The sequence below is a fragment of the Adiantum capillus-veneris genome, chromosome 4, assembly GCF_014529385.1.
Source record: "Adiantum capillus-veneris isolate H3 chromosome 4, ASM1452938v2, whole genome shotgun sequence".
NCBI lineage: Eukaryota > Viridiplantae > Streptophyta > Polypodiopsida > Polypodiales > Pteridaceae > Adiantum > Adiantum capillus-veneris.
Window position 1 is genome coordinate 19,282,880 of NC_140934.1, and position 15,143 is coordinate 19,298,022.

A 15,143-nucleotide genomic window follows, 5' to 3' on the forward strand; every position below is an offset into this window, starting at 1 on the left:
TGGTAGCTATCAACAGCTGCATAGCACTGCCTCTGAGAAAAGCTCTGCCTCGAAACAAATCTTGGATCCTTCTCTTGTAAGTGATCTTTATGGCTGATGCCCTGTAAGACATGAGCGATGAAGACGGGAACAAGAGCGTCCGATGCGCGATGAAGTAAGGGTGGGAGTGGCTAATAAGTCCACGTTGGAGGGCGAAGATACCTTGAATAAATTTCAGAAGTCTAGTTTGCTCTGTCTGCTCTTTTGTGGGATCGGTATGCTTTCAGAAAAGCACACGCCTGATGCTCTGATACCACTGTCACAAGACGGGCACCATGTGTCAATAGAAAAGAGAAGACTGAACAGACTTTTAACACTTCAATAACAACTGAACTGAAAGAGAGAGACGACACGCGACATGGAGTGGCGGAATTCCACCCCAGAGAGTATTGGCCCCAAACCTTGGCACCCCTTTCGGTATTTCGTTATATTGCATCAACACAATACAAGCCGATACTCCAGACTCTGCACCTTCTCCAGGAAGCATGCTAGAGAATGTGCCCTAACCTCATATTTAAAGGCCCTAGGCCTCAAAAGCAGTTACACGAAAAAGCCTTCAAACTCAAAAGCATCTGATCCAAAAGCAAAGACAAAAAGCTGTCAGCGTAAATCACGGAAATCCATACAGCTGCCACGTTATCAGCCAGCGCAAAATGCGAAAAATCCGTACAACCTGCCACGTCATCATGTCAGCGCAATTTTTAAAAATCTGCCATGTCATCAATTTTTGTGTGTGTGCGAGGCCTACTTTATTTTAATCCTTTATGTCACTTGGGGCCCCATCGGACGAGGTTCCCATAAGTTGGGAGGACTTCTTCTTCTGATACTTGTTTTTCTTAGGGTTTAGGCCCCTCGGCCGGCATCTGTAAGTTGGCTCCATTCTTTAGGTTCTAAAACGTCAGCAGTTTGTTACAATAGAGCTATCAATAAAATCACCATCAAGAACATATTTCCGACTCCGAGGATCGTTTATATTCTTGATCGACTACAGGGATCCTCTTGTTTCAGCAGGGATTTGGAGAGCGGATATCAGATCCGAATCGCGCCGGAAGATGTCTACAAGACAACTTTTGGAACGAGCTTCGATATAAATTTTTGATGATACTTTTTGGCCTTACCAATGCTCCAACGACCTTTAACCGAATGATGGACAGGATTTTCAGGGAGTACAAATCTTTTGTGGCACTTTCTTTGATGACAATATAGTCTTCTCCAAGGATGAGGCAGAACATAGAAAACATGCTACAGGTCTTTCAGGCATTGCAAGATCACAAGTTGGTGATCAATGCAAGCAGGAGTGCAGATAGACCCGACCAAGATTGAGACTATTCGTGATTGGCCCGATTTGAAGAATGTCCATGAAGTTAGAAGCTTCTTGGGCTTATATTCTGACTACCGGCAGTTCATTAGAAAGTTGCAGAGGTTGCTTCCCCTTTGCATATATTGACATAGAAAGGAGTCCCTTTCTCGTGGGAACCCACAGAGGTGACTGCCTTTCAAACTTTGGAAGAGAAATTGACTACGGAACCAGTTTTGACTTTGCTTTTCTATAAGTAGGTAGGAACTTCTTCTTTTTCATCTGCTTATGCTTAGGGTTTAGGCCCCTCAATCGAGATGTGCACAATGGCTCCGTTCTTCAATGGCTTGACATGTCAGTAATTTGTGACAGGGGTGATAAGTCCAAGCTATGAAAAACCAAATTTTAAAGGTTCTACGATATATAAACTACATGTGAGTTGAGAATCTAAGAGTGTTTCTAAAGACTATCCACATGTGGACCATTCAATTTCAATACATATTTTTAAACTTCTATTTGCCATGGATATAAAAAGAGACTTAATCTTTTTTGCGATCTTGTTGCTTTTCTTTGGGTAAACTTGACATGATTCGATCGTTTGTAGGGATTGTTTCCTTCTCTTTTTTTAAATAATTTCTAAGCTAAATATAATTAAAGAAGTGACACAGATAGACATGTTGTAATCCATACAACAAATATATTTTCATTTCATTTCATAGAAGTGCTCCAAACTCAAAAGCAACAAATTAAGTTAATAAATTTCATTCTTTTTCTACAATCACTCAAATTCTATCTACAGTAAACTTCTTACGTTTTCAAAGTTTAAGAAACTAATCATCTTCAAAAGCCACTTTGATGATTAAATAACAAACATTGAAATTCTTCATCTTCACAAAATATGCAACCAACTTCCAAGCACGAAAGCATCAATTCCCTGTTGAAGGACTCATCAATATCTTGATAGTCAGTACATTCTGCTAAATCAAAAACATAAATTTGAGTTTGAAGAACATCTTTCAATAACTTTGAAGAGTCATTTTGCACGATCTATTAATTTTTTACAAATCAGTCCAATACAACTCGCATAAAGCAAGTTTAACGCCCTTAAATATGAATTTGATTTTACTAATACTCGAAATTTTATCACATAGTACTTTAATGTACTCATCCATAGACTATCATGTCATAGTCATTCACTCGAAACAGAATTTGATATTTGCTTATTATAGAAAAGCAATCTCACATTCATTTCTTCACATTTAAATAAATCTCTCTATTTCACCGTATGGACATCATTATCTCAAGAACCTTTTTTAAATAGTTATTTAAGTGATTCATTAATCGAGATATTATCGTAGTCTGAATTGGAATAACACCATTTGAAAATTCTCACATCGTTACAACAGTATCACAATAAAAAATACAATCCACATCTACATAGTTATTACTTAACGGATTCAAAAACTGTCTCTTTTTCAAAAAGGAGTAGCAATGGCAGAAATTTGATTTTGGATGATGTATATTTGTTAAAATGGGACAAGCCATTAAAGATGAAAAAAATTTGAGATTTTCTATTTTAATGGTAATCTTCACCCACATGCAAACCATTACCACTCTTTTTTTTGAAAGAGACTATTTTTGAATCCATTAAGCAGTGATTGTCCAGATGTGGATTGTATTTCTATTGTACTGCAGTTGTAACTATGCGATGATTTTCAATTGGTGTTACTGCAATTCAGACTACAATAACATCTTCATTGACGAATCACTCGAATAGCTATTTAAGAAAGATTCTCGAAATATTGATGTACCATAATGTGAAACGAAGATGTTCAAATGTCAAAAAAGAATGTGACATTGTTTTTCATTAGCATGAAAGAACCGAATTCTATCATGGGTGATAGCTAGGGCATGATAGTTCATGGATCAGTACACCAAAGTACTATGTCACAACATTCTAAACATTAGCAAAAGAAAATTCATATTTAACGTGTTAAACTTGCTTTATACAGATTCTATTTGAGCTTTGTATTGAGTTGATTTGTGAAAATTAGTGGATCATATATATGCAAAATAAATTTTTAAAGTTATTAAAGAATGTTCCTCAAACTCAAGTTTATGCTTTTGGATCTAACAAAATGTCATGACCATCAAAGATATTGACGAGTCCTCCAACAAGAAATTGTACTTTTGTACTTAAAATTTGATTCCATATTTTGTGATGATTAAGAACTTCAATGCTTATTGGATTGATTTATTTGATAATCAAAGTGGCTTTTGAAGATGATGTAAGGTGCAGGGGATGTGACTGTTAAACTTTACTCAAGATGAGTGCTCCGAACTGTGCTCAGGCCTTTTACTTACGGAAGGGAGAGCCTTCCGTTCCTTTAGTGAGAGAGTGCAAATGATCACAAACAAAGTGGATAAACACCGTGAATGAAGGTGAGAGATAGAGAGAGAAGAATACGACACCAGAATGTTGTCAAATCCTCCTCCGAAGGCCCCACTCTCTATGGCGAGAGCGGTCTACTATTGATTGCACTCTCTACAATGCAATGGACTTGCCGATGATGTCGACGACGATGAGGACAACAATGAGACGGGCTGAAATCTGAAAACGCTAATTACTGAAATCTGCAAGTCTTTATCTGCTGAATTCTGACTCTATGTCGATGACGATGGCGATGATAACGACGCAACGACGACGCGCTGAAAACGCAGATACAGAAATCTGTGTTTTCAGGGTTGAAATTGTAAACGCTTGTTGATCTGACCGTACGATGAGGATCTACTGCGAAAAGGTGAGATTTGCGAGGTTCAGGACTTCTACTGTGGTGTCTTGATGCTGAAAACTCAAAACCTTGATGCTAATCTCGATACTAACGCCAAGGAACTGCAAAACACTAGGTTATTGTGCTGCTCCAAAAACGCTAGGACTGAATTGGGGTATACTGCAAAACTGTTAGGCTTCTGCTGGTTCTGCTGTCGTCAGTGCTAATCTCGGGTTCTTACGGAGAAGATGCACTGTTGAACACGCGGTTCCTGCTGCCTCTTCTGCCCAAAAGTGCTAGCGCTAGGGTTTCTTATATACTCACTTTCAAAGTTTGTCCTACCTAGTTCACAACAAAAGTCACTTAAAAATAATAAGTGAAAATTGGCTAAATTAGGAAAAATAGCTCTATGGATTGTAAAAATGCTCATGATGGGTTTTGATGGTAATATAATGATCATGCTGTGTGCAACCAGAGGATATGCATCTACTCTAAGTGTCTGGACATACACGGTCTGCGAACTGACTCACAAAAGTGCCAGAACACTTTCTAGGCTAGACGGACTAAACTGGACTGAACCCTTGTCATGAAGTAGCTTATCCACGTACACATAGGGTTAGATGTGCACCTGACATCCCCTCCTTTTTAAAGTGAGCTATTGGTATCAAATTATATGACATCGAGTGAGATCGCCAACAGCGTCTAGAATCCTGGAAAGGACTCTTCGCCGGCCCACTCTGATGCATGGGTCATGCGATACTTGAACTTCATAAAGGTTTGCAACGCTTGCTTCTTTGGATCGCGTCGAAAACGACACAAAGTCATATGTCGCTCCTTCAATGCTTCAACTTCGTCTATAGTCATGCTTCTACCTTCATCAAGAATCTCCAAAGACAAAAATTCATGAAACCACTTCCAATACAAAAACATGAACATATCCATTCCATGTAAAGTGACTGAAAAAATTATGGTCTTCTTTAAAGACTGTGCATGCAATGTAGATGAACAAAGAGACGGAGTGTCAAATCGTTCATCAAACACACGCAAACAATGGGGTCGAATTGCTTTCTGATCTAAATCAATCAACTGTGGAAAATCACATTGGAAATGCCGATGCTTGATGCTCAATCTTTCTTGTGCTCTATTTGATACTATATCATGCCAAGGAAGAGACATGGAATGTGAATTTCTTGGGTGCCTTTTCATGATTAATCCGCATAAATCCGTGCTCATTTATGAGTGAATCGTGTTCATCGTACAATATAGCATCCATATGAAAAGGGATCACATAATGACGGTGACTAAAATAACAATGCGTGCTGACTAATCATTCGAATACACAATACTTCCTGTGGGGGGTCTTTGGACCTCTACTCGAGAGCCAAGATCGGTTCTTCGTGATCGATCGAATCTGCAATGAGGTTAGCTTCACTAGACAAAGTATCAACTAAATCATCATCCTTGTGAACAATCACATCATTATCCTGCAAATCATCATGCTCGTGGATAATCACATCTTGATCATGCAAATCATCATCCTCGTTAATAATCACATCTTGATCATGCAAATCATCACGCTTATCATTATCATGCAAATCATGTGTCGTACTTTGGAAAAGAAGAGACTGAGAGAGTCTCCTTCTCCTGAGTCTTTTCAATCTTCGCTTGTACATGAGAGATGAAGAATGAACAACTTGCTCTCCACGAATAACAATGGGAGAGTCGCTTTTGGCATTCAAAGTGAACGTATTTTCCCCGCCCAATCAATGAGAGGGTTAATACTCACGAAACCATCGAATGCCCAAAAGCGTATCAGATCCTGAAAGAGGAGAGACTACAAACTTTCCACGGAAGGACGCTTGTTGAACAGTGAACAAAACATCAAGACACTCTTGCGTGAGAGAGTCAATACCGGGAGAGAAGCCTGACACCTCGAAAAGAGATGTCTTGCTAACCTCCAAGCGGGCTCTTTCGACAAGAGAGTCAATAATCAAATCATGCATACTGCCTGGGTCAAACAATATGATAAAACGTTGACCCTTCACATGACCATAACACTTAATGAGAGACTCATTAATGGGAGGATCATGAGAGACTTGGGTCACACTCGTGTTCTCATTTATTGCATTGACAGAGGAAGTGGGTTCTGTGGGTTCTTTAGATTTATTAGATTCAAGCTTAGGACATGTTCTTTTTATGTGACCCTTGATGTGACAATGAAAACAATGACCTTCCTTAGAATAAATGTTTTGTTCTTTCGACGTGATGTATCCTCCTAAAATTTCTTTTTCTGCCTTTTCATTTGGAGTAAGCTTAGGTTTAGCAATTGTATTAGCTTTACCCTTAGCTTCATTCGGTGAGTTCTTTTCCGAAGGACTATTGGAAGATTGGTTGAAAGAGTTAACGTTCTTACCATTCTTACCGTTCTGAGAAGTCTAAGTGGTACTTGGAGAAGTCTTGTTTTCCTTGGGCTTTCCCTTATTGTGCTTCATCTCCTGTGCAAGAGCAATCGCTACCGCCTTGTTGAGGTAGATTGGATCGAGCACCTCGACATCAAACTTGATATACTCGTCCAATCCATAAAGGAATGCCTCTTTGCACTCCGCAACCGATTTGCGTAATTGAGTGCCACGCTGCAAAACACAAATAGAGAAAAACATAACTGGCATACCATTTTGCTTGAGACTGCGTCAATCGTCTTTCAATCGTGCTAGGTATTGTGGTGGCATAAACCGCGCCTTGAGCTTGTCTTGGAAGTCGGCCCAATTGAAAGAAAAAGGCGTGCCTTCCTCAGCTTCCTCTAGGTGCGCGGTCAACTCTGACTCTTACCATGCGTGGTACCAATTAATGGCATCATCGGCAAGGTACATAGCTGCCATCAAAACCTTGCTATTTCTTGTCTTCTTAGTTGTCGCAAAATAAGCATTAAATTGATGCAACCAGGAATGAATAATCGTAGCATCCATCTTACCATCATACTTACTGAACGTGATCTTCTCTGTGACAAGGTTGTTCGAGTCCGAATCTCGGCTTGCGCCACTTGATGAACTACCAACATCTTTGGTCGGCTCAGGTTTTGAGGTGAGAACCTTTCGGACCAACTCTCGTATTCATAGGTCTCTCTACACCTCACGCGCTGTCTCCAAGGCCGCTCGTCTTTCTTCGGCCGCCAAGCGCTCATGCTCAATAGTTGTCTTTCTGTCTTCGGCCGCCAAGCGCGCTTTGCTCATGCTTAATAGTTGTCTTTCTTTCTGCTTTTCGTTCTTTTCGTTCCTCGGCCGCCAAGCACGCTTCGCAATCCAAAGATTCCTGTCTGTCTTGGCGTTCACGCTCCACGGCAACGCGATTCGCTTCTTGTTAGGCCATCATGTCCATCATTCGCGACTTGATCAAAGCCTCCATAGGATTTGGTGCAGTCTGTGGCGTAGATGGGGAAGGGGGAGGGTCAAAAAAACCTCCTAGTGAGGAAAATTCTTCTTCGCCACTGCCATGCTCATCACCTCCATGCGAAGTATCCATTCCGCTTCGGGTAATGACCATACACTGAAGTCTTGGGTTCTTACGTTCACGAGGAACTTGGCTTGGGTTTGTGGGTTCTTGAGATTCTTGAGGTGCTTCTTTCACTTGCAATCTGTGTTAGAGAAGAATCTTCTCTTACTCGAGCTCTACTCTTTTCCGCGGGCGCACCCCTTGGCGGCCTTGCGCTCACATCAAGGTTGCTTTTTCCCACCTCATGTCGATTGATCGGCCGCTAAATGCACGGTCCGCTCTCAATGAGTGAAAAAAGGCACAAGGGGAGGTTGGACAAGCCCTTCTTTCTTGGGTTTCCTGTCACTCTTCAAAAACACGATTAGAAATCGACACGCCCAAGAGGACTTGGGTTACCTGCAACCGCAACAAGCAAAAGAAAAATCTTGTGGTTCTATCCTTGAGTGATACAGAACACTACCAAAGCTCTGATATCAATGTAAGGTGCAGCCGATGTGAATGTTGAACTTTGCTCAAGATGAGTGCTCCAAACTATGATCAAGGTTCCTTTTACTTACGAAAGGGAGAGCCTTTCGTTCCTTTAGTAAGAGAGTGCAAATGATCACAAACAAAGTGGATAAACACTGTGAATGAAGGTGCTGAGACTGAGAGATAGAGAGAGAAGAATACGACACCAAAATGATGTCAAACCCTTCTCCGAGCGTCCCACTCTATGGCGAGAGCGATCTACTATTGATTGCACAAATCTCTACAATGCAATGGACTTGCCGACGATGTCCACAACGATGAGGACGACGACAAAACGGACTGAAATCTAAAAACGCTAATGCCTGAAATCTGCAAATCTTTATTTGCTGAATTTTGACTCTATGTTGGTGACGACGGCGATGACGACGATACAACAACCACGCGCTGAAAACGCAGATGCTGAAATCTACGTTTTTCGGGCTGAATGTGTAAACGCTTGTTGATCTGACCGTGCGATGAGGATCTGATGCGAAAAGGTGAGATCTGCGAGGTTCGAGACTTCTACTGCGGTGTCTTGATGTTGAAAACTGAAAATGCTAACGCTAATCTGGATTCTATCGCCAAGGAACTGCAAAACGTTGGGCTGTTGTGCTGCTCCAAAAACGCTAGAACTGAATTGAAATCTGTTGCAAAGACGCTAGGCTTCTAGTGGTTCTGTTGTCGCCGCGGCTGATCGAGGGTTCTTGCTGAGAAGGTGCACTGTTGAACACGCGGTTCCTGTTGCCTCTTCTGCACAAAAGTGATAGCGCTAGGGTTTCTTATATACTCACTTGCAAAGTTTATCCTACCTAGTTCCCAACAAAAGTCGCTTAGAAATAATAAGTGAAAATTGGGTAAAATAGGGAGAATAGGTATATGCACTGTAAAAATGCTCCTCATGGGTTCTGATGGTAATATGATGATCATGTTGTATGCAACCAAAGGATATGCATCTACTCTAAGTGCTTGGACATGCATGGTCTACAAACAGACTCACAAAAGTGCCAGAACACTTCCTAAGCTAGATTGACTAAATTGGACTTAACCCTTGTCATGAAGTAGCTTGTCCACGTACACATAGGGTTAGATGTGCACGTGATAGATGATTAGTCTCTTAAACTTTGAAAATGTTAGGAGTCCATTATAGATAGAATCTGGGTGATTATAAAAAATTAATTAATTTATTGACTTAACTAGTTGCTTTCGAGTTTGGAGCACTTACATGAGATGAGATGAAAATATCTATGTTGCATGGATTACAACATGTCTATCTTTATCACTTCTTTAATTGGATTTAGTTTAAGAATTATTTTCGAGGGAACTCAAAGTCTGAGTAAGTGTATCCGAGCGATCCCAAAAAGCAATTGAATCATGTCAAGTTTACCCAAAAGAAAGTAACAAGACGGCACAAAACATTCATTCTATTTTCATATCCATGGCAAATAGAAACTTAAAAACAGTATTGAAATTGAATGCCCACATTTGGCTAGTCTTAAGACACTCCTAGATCCTCAACTCACGTGTAGCTCATATGTTATAAAGCTTTTAAAATTTGGTTTTCTATAGCTTGGACTTATCACCCTCATCATTTAACATTTTCAATACACTTTTTGTGCATGCTTGTGCTTCATAGTGAAATTGCAAGTTTCTATTGTCAAAAATCCTCTCCTAAATGGATCAAACACATCTGCAGACATAGTAAATCATCCCTTTGTTGTATGGACACAAAAGATGGTTTCCACATATAATCTAACTTTCCACCTAGGTGCCTCTTGAGCTCAAGGATAACTTCATGTTTTAGACCTTTTTAACATATGATAAGCTTCTCTCATTCCTTTACTTATTACACAATGGAGTCATTAAAGCCATAAGTCTTACAAGCTCTCGAAAATTTGTGTCGGATGGTGCACCTTGTTCTATTGCCACAAAGCTATCTCATAATGAAATTTTAGGTTTTGATGCACTCCAACAGCTATGCTGTGGTAAAGGAGCCCATGCAACATTATTTTGGAGAAAAGTTGTCAACTTTCCTTCACCACATGGATATTTGTGCTTGACAATCTAAATTGCACAACTGATCATCTATGCTTGTCTCTTGGTAAGTAGAAATATCTAACAACACAAGTTGTATGCCTCATTTCTCGGAAGCCTCCAAGGTACTCTGCAATTGTACAAAGAAGCACCTAAAAAGTGGATCAAATTCAAGACAATTTTCACGTCAGCATGATCAACAGAGATCATGATTTGTATCTGGGACCCTCAACAGAAATGTGATTGATCACTTACTTACGACTTTGTGCAAGTTCTAGATGTGTGTAGTCTAGTGCATGGGTACATCCAGTCAGTGTCTACTGAGCTAGTTTTGTCATTTGACTGTTTTTTGAAGTGTAATCGAGGGCGATTACAATTCTTTTTAGCGGACGGTATGTCACAAGTTTATGATGTGTCATGCCCAACTTAAAAGATATGGCCAAGAGCATCAAGTGGTTAGAGTTTAAAAGCTCTAACCTCACCAACTTATGGATACTGGCCGAGAGGACACAAAGAGTTAAGGCTGCCCAAGGAAGTTGGTCAAATAACCTTCACGGGAAGGTGAGAGAGAATAGATGGCTGGATAGGGGGTGTCCCAAATTTCACATGCACTACTTTTGCAACCATACTCTAAAGGCTCATGCAATGATCAATCTCTTTCTCATATTTGGCTCCATATCTATAGTAGACTGAAGACCATGTGTATCTTGGTTTGGTACCAATAATTCTTTGTAGGCAGAAACGGCTGGTTCTCCTCATCTCTCAAAGGCAAACCGAGGATAAACTCATGGGCAGTTCTCAAAGGGCAAAGATATTGAGCTGGCCGGCACTAGGCAAATTTTAGTCTATCTTGAGACAATATTGTTCCAGCGAAATCCTCCATTTAAACATTCCTAGATCCTAGCACTTGAACTTCCTTTCCTTTGTGCAAACAATAAAAACATTTCCCGCAAAAACTCAATGTATCTCCTCTAGCTGTCTTTGTCACTGTATGTTTAGGCAGCAAACTAAAGTATGGAGCTTTAGAAACCGTACCATTTCTGAAAGCAATAGACATTCAAATCCGACTCATTATTCTGCTTTTTCCTCTTTCTCTCAACTACCACTGCTACACTGCCAACACTAATTCCACTTTCAGGGTCAATTGTCTTTTTCCTTCCCTTATGATGAACAACTATCCTCCAACTAGACATTCCTAGATCCTAGCACTTGAACTTCCTTTCCTTTGTGCAAACAATAAAAACATTTCCCTCAAAAACTCACTGTATCTCCTCTAGCCGTCTTTGTCACTGTATGTCTAGGCAGTAAATTAGAGCATGGAGTTTTAGGAACCATAGCATTTCTGCGGGCTTTGCGCCTCTGAAAGCGATAAAAATTCAAGTCCGACCCATTATTCTGCTTTTTTCTCAATCTCTCAACTACCGCTGCTGCGACACTGCCAACACTAATTCCACTTTCAGGGTCAGTTGTCTTTTTACTTCCCTTATGATGAGCAACAACAGTCCATCCCTCCTCAGCTGCAGCAGTCTCCCTTTCTTGTCTTGCCTGCACCAATTTAATAAGGACAATATGTTTACTTAATGACCTTGGTGAACAAAACAATGGAGCAACATTTTTCTTGCAGGGAAGAAAACCTTTTCTTCACGAGCCTCAAAATCTGCTATGAAATTGTCGGTCTGCTGCTGCAGCACATGAAATCCTGGTCTTTTATTGTGATAATCAGAAAGCCACTCTGCATCAACAAAAGGGAGCACATTCGACATTATCATCAGCATGCGCTGCAATATAATGACTCATTCTAGGTGAATGTCGTCACATGCCAGTACAAAGAACTTTCACTAAACAGGACAATCTAAAGTAGGATTCTGATATTCTTGCTAAAAAAAAGACATAACAAGCAATCCTTACTTCTCATTCCAATCACAAGGTCATTCTCAGTTATTCCAATCTCTATCACATCTTTTGCTTCTGCGAGCACTGCAGCTTCACTGTCTCCGGTCTTTTGACCTCTCGCTTGTTTTTCTTCTTCAGTTCTTGCTTGCTTTTCTTCCTCATCTCTTGCTTACTTTTCTTTACACCTGCAAAAGAGCTCAATTCCGCAGAGAAATAGCTGATACTCGAGGTTCGTCTCCACTGGTGTATACCTCATCTCTTGCTTTTCTTGCTCATCTCTTGCTGCTCTGACACGTTCCTGGTGTATGCGCGCGCGTCAGAAAGGAGAGAGGAGAGTGGGAGGAGAGGTGCGTGGGTTGTGAAAGTGTGAAATGATCGTTGGAGGTCTCATGATCGAACCCTGCTACATGTAGGAAAACCTAATTGGCAATGTTGGTGAATCAGTTAAAAGAATGGGGAAGTCACATAGTTACAGAATCCCAGGTCAAGAAACCTAACCTAAAAATAGCTCTCTTCAGTCTACCTCCTTGTGATGTGCGGATGTTCCGCTATAATATATACTTCATGTTTGATTCAAATGTAGACACTCATCTGGTCAATACTATGTGACCCAACTGCAATTGTTAGGTCTTTTGATAGCATGTTTCTATAGCCCTTTATGTAGGGCCTCCAATCAACAAAAGACCTCAAGACACATAACAATCTATCCTTGAAGCTTTGAACCCGCAATGCACATAAGAGCGGGGAGACAAGAGCATTAGCTTCAGGGTAAAAAATAACACCCTTTCAAAATCTGTAAGTGTAGATGTGATCATCTGCCTTCTCAAAGTTGAGACACATAATAGCCACTCATTGACAAGGACCAAACACTTATGGTGGTGCCAATGATTAGTAAAGATCAATCCTTGGAGCAAAGAATGAAATTTTGGAAGTTCTATTTGCTTTATTTTTTAACTCTGTGTGTGTGTGTGTGTGTGTTTGGTTTGGGGGGGGCGGGGGGGGGGGGGGTGTTCCAATCATCTATGACAAAGAAAAATTCATACCATACAAAGAAAGAGAGAATACAAAAATCTACATCCAAGAATACTTGTAGATTCAAGCTCATTAACAAACACTATCATTATAACTTGCGAAGGACCCAAATTAACTTCAACTTAACACTAGCTTCAAATATAGCTAATAAGTTGTCCAACTAGTACTTGTTTACTTCTTGTTGCATATGAGACACACACGAGATATATTTTGCTAAAGAAGATATATTTAATCTTATCAATTAAATACAAGCTAGTCTTTAATATCTAAAATGAAGCTGGTGGTCATGAGTCTTTACCTTGCAATTTACTTTAAAGATGAATCTGGGCTTATCCTAAATTCATCTAGGTATATTATATTATTTCAAACATTTGGACTCCAAATTCAAAAAGTTGTGGAAATACACTATCCACAAGCTTCCTTCTAGAGTTTAGCTTTTGTGGGCCATGATATTTTGAGCTTGTATTATTTTAGGAAATCCTTTTATTCCCATTTTTTATAAATTGTGAAAAGTAGGCTAAAGCGAGAAACAAAGGATGTGAGAGCTATCTTGAGGTAGTCCAAAAAAAAAAAAATGTTTTTGCAAAGATTTTATACCTGTGGCATGAGGAATTGAAGAGATAATGTCGATTGTTCAGTAGAGAAATTCCTCACAACTTTCTTGTTTACTTGAACATTAGTTAATTTTCACCCAAATTCACCTATTCAGAATACTAAACAGCTACGTATATTTTCTGTTGTTAAGATTTGCACAATCGATAGGTGGTGCACGATTATGAGAACCACAAAGAAAAAAAGGTGATTTAATATACGCTTCAAAGACCTAAGTATTCATGTTTATGGGACAAGGGAATTAATAATAGATACCTCTTCATATGGAAAACCAAGCTCTAATATAAAGAAAAGCTCTCTTGCTATTGAAGTTTATCACCTAGAAACCGCCAAAAAAATCAATTCTCTCAAAGCCTGAACTAGATGTCCCTAGTATGGTCGAAATTTTCTAGCTTCCTGCAAAGCTATTATCTTCTTTTCATCTTCCTTAAAGCGTTGTTGTAACTCCAAAATTTCTTCACAAGACAAAAGGGATGATAAATTGAACCCGACACAAATGAACGCTGGAAGCAGAAAGTATTCACAAGCCAATATGACATTTAACTCCCTGATGCATACTATTGTAGTCATTCACAAGGCAATGCACAAGGACAACCGAATAAAGTATACAATTCATACCTAAAAGTGGATAAAGAACAAGGAACTAGGCATCAATTCTCTCTCTCTCTCTCTCTCTCTCTCTCTCTCTCTCTCTCTCTCTCTCTCTCTCTCTCTCTCTCTCTCTCTCTCTCTCTCTCTCTCGCACACACACACACACACACACACACAGGAGTTGAGTAAGATACCATTATGAGAAGTGAAAAAACCAAAGTACTAAATGAAAATATACATGCATAGTAGTCTCTCGTTGTGAATCAGCATCATGGACAATATTGCCACCCCCAAAGGATCAGATTTTCTTATAGGGAAATTTGCAAACATGTTCACAAAGATACAGACACATGCATTGTAGTGTTCATTTGTAAAGGAGCAAGGATGGCACTACCACCCCAAAGGGTATTATTTTATAAACAAAAACCTCCAAATATGCTCAAAGCTATAAGTGCCCTCCAAATAGGTTTAACATTAGGCCGAGGGCTTCCTACTTGGCAACCCTTGGTAGGTATTTAATACCCCCTTATATCTACTTCAAAAGTATAATAGGGTTGATGTTCTAGTAGGATATAGTTCTAAGCTATCGCAGTCACACATTAACCATGCACAATACACTCATTATCTTCAAAATAACTTTTCTTTGAATGTAGCAAGAATTATAAAACCCAAGAACCAAATAGCCTTTTTAAATCAAGTGAATCCAGAGTTGCATACCTAAAACAGACCCCAATAGGATTAAGAGCATGAGTCAAACAAATGATAGATGTGGTAAACTTGCCGGAGGGATCTGGACAAAGGAAAAAAAGGTTGAGTTTTGCTAGAGAACATGTAATATAGCCATGGTAAGATGGATTCTCCATATCAAGAAACTCAATCAT

At 39.7% G+C, this 15,143-nt stretch overlaps 1 protein-coding gene across 1 annotated transcript; it reads right to left on the reverse strand.

Annotated features, from left to right (window-relative positions):
• Positions 1-11,145: 11,145 nt before the first annotated feature.
• LOC147458816 (uncharacterized) lies at positions 11,146-12,424 on the reverse strand. The gene is made up of 4 exons (XM_086509699.1): positions 12,201-12,424; positions 12,043-12,122; positions 11,769-11,866; positions 11,146-11,679 (listed from the first exon to the last, which is right to left on the reverse strand). Exons 1-4 carry the CDS (start codon positions 12,281-12,283, stop codon positions 11,386-11,388), a joined length of 555 nt encoding a protein of 184 aa, XP_086365825.1. The 5' UTR covers positions 12,284-12,424; the 3' UTR covers positions 11,146-11,385.
• Between the last annotated feature and the right edge of the window lie 2,719 nt (positions 12,425-15,143).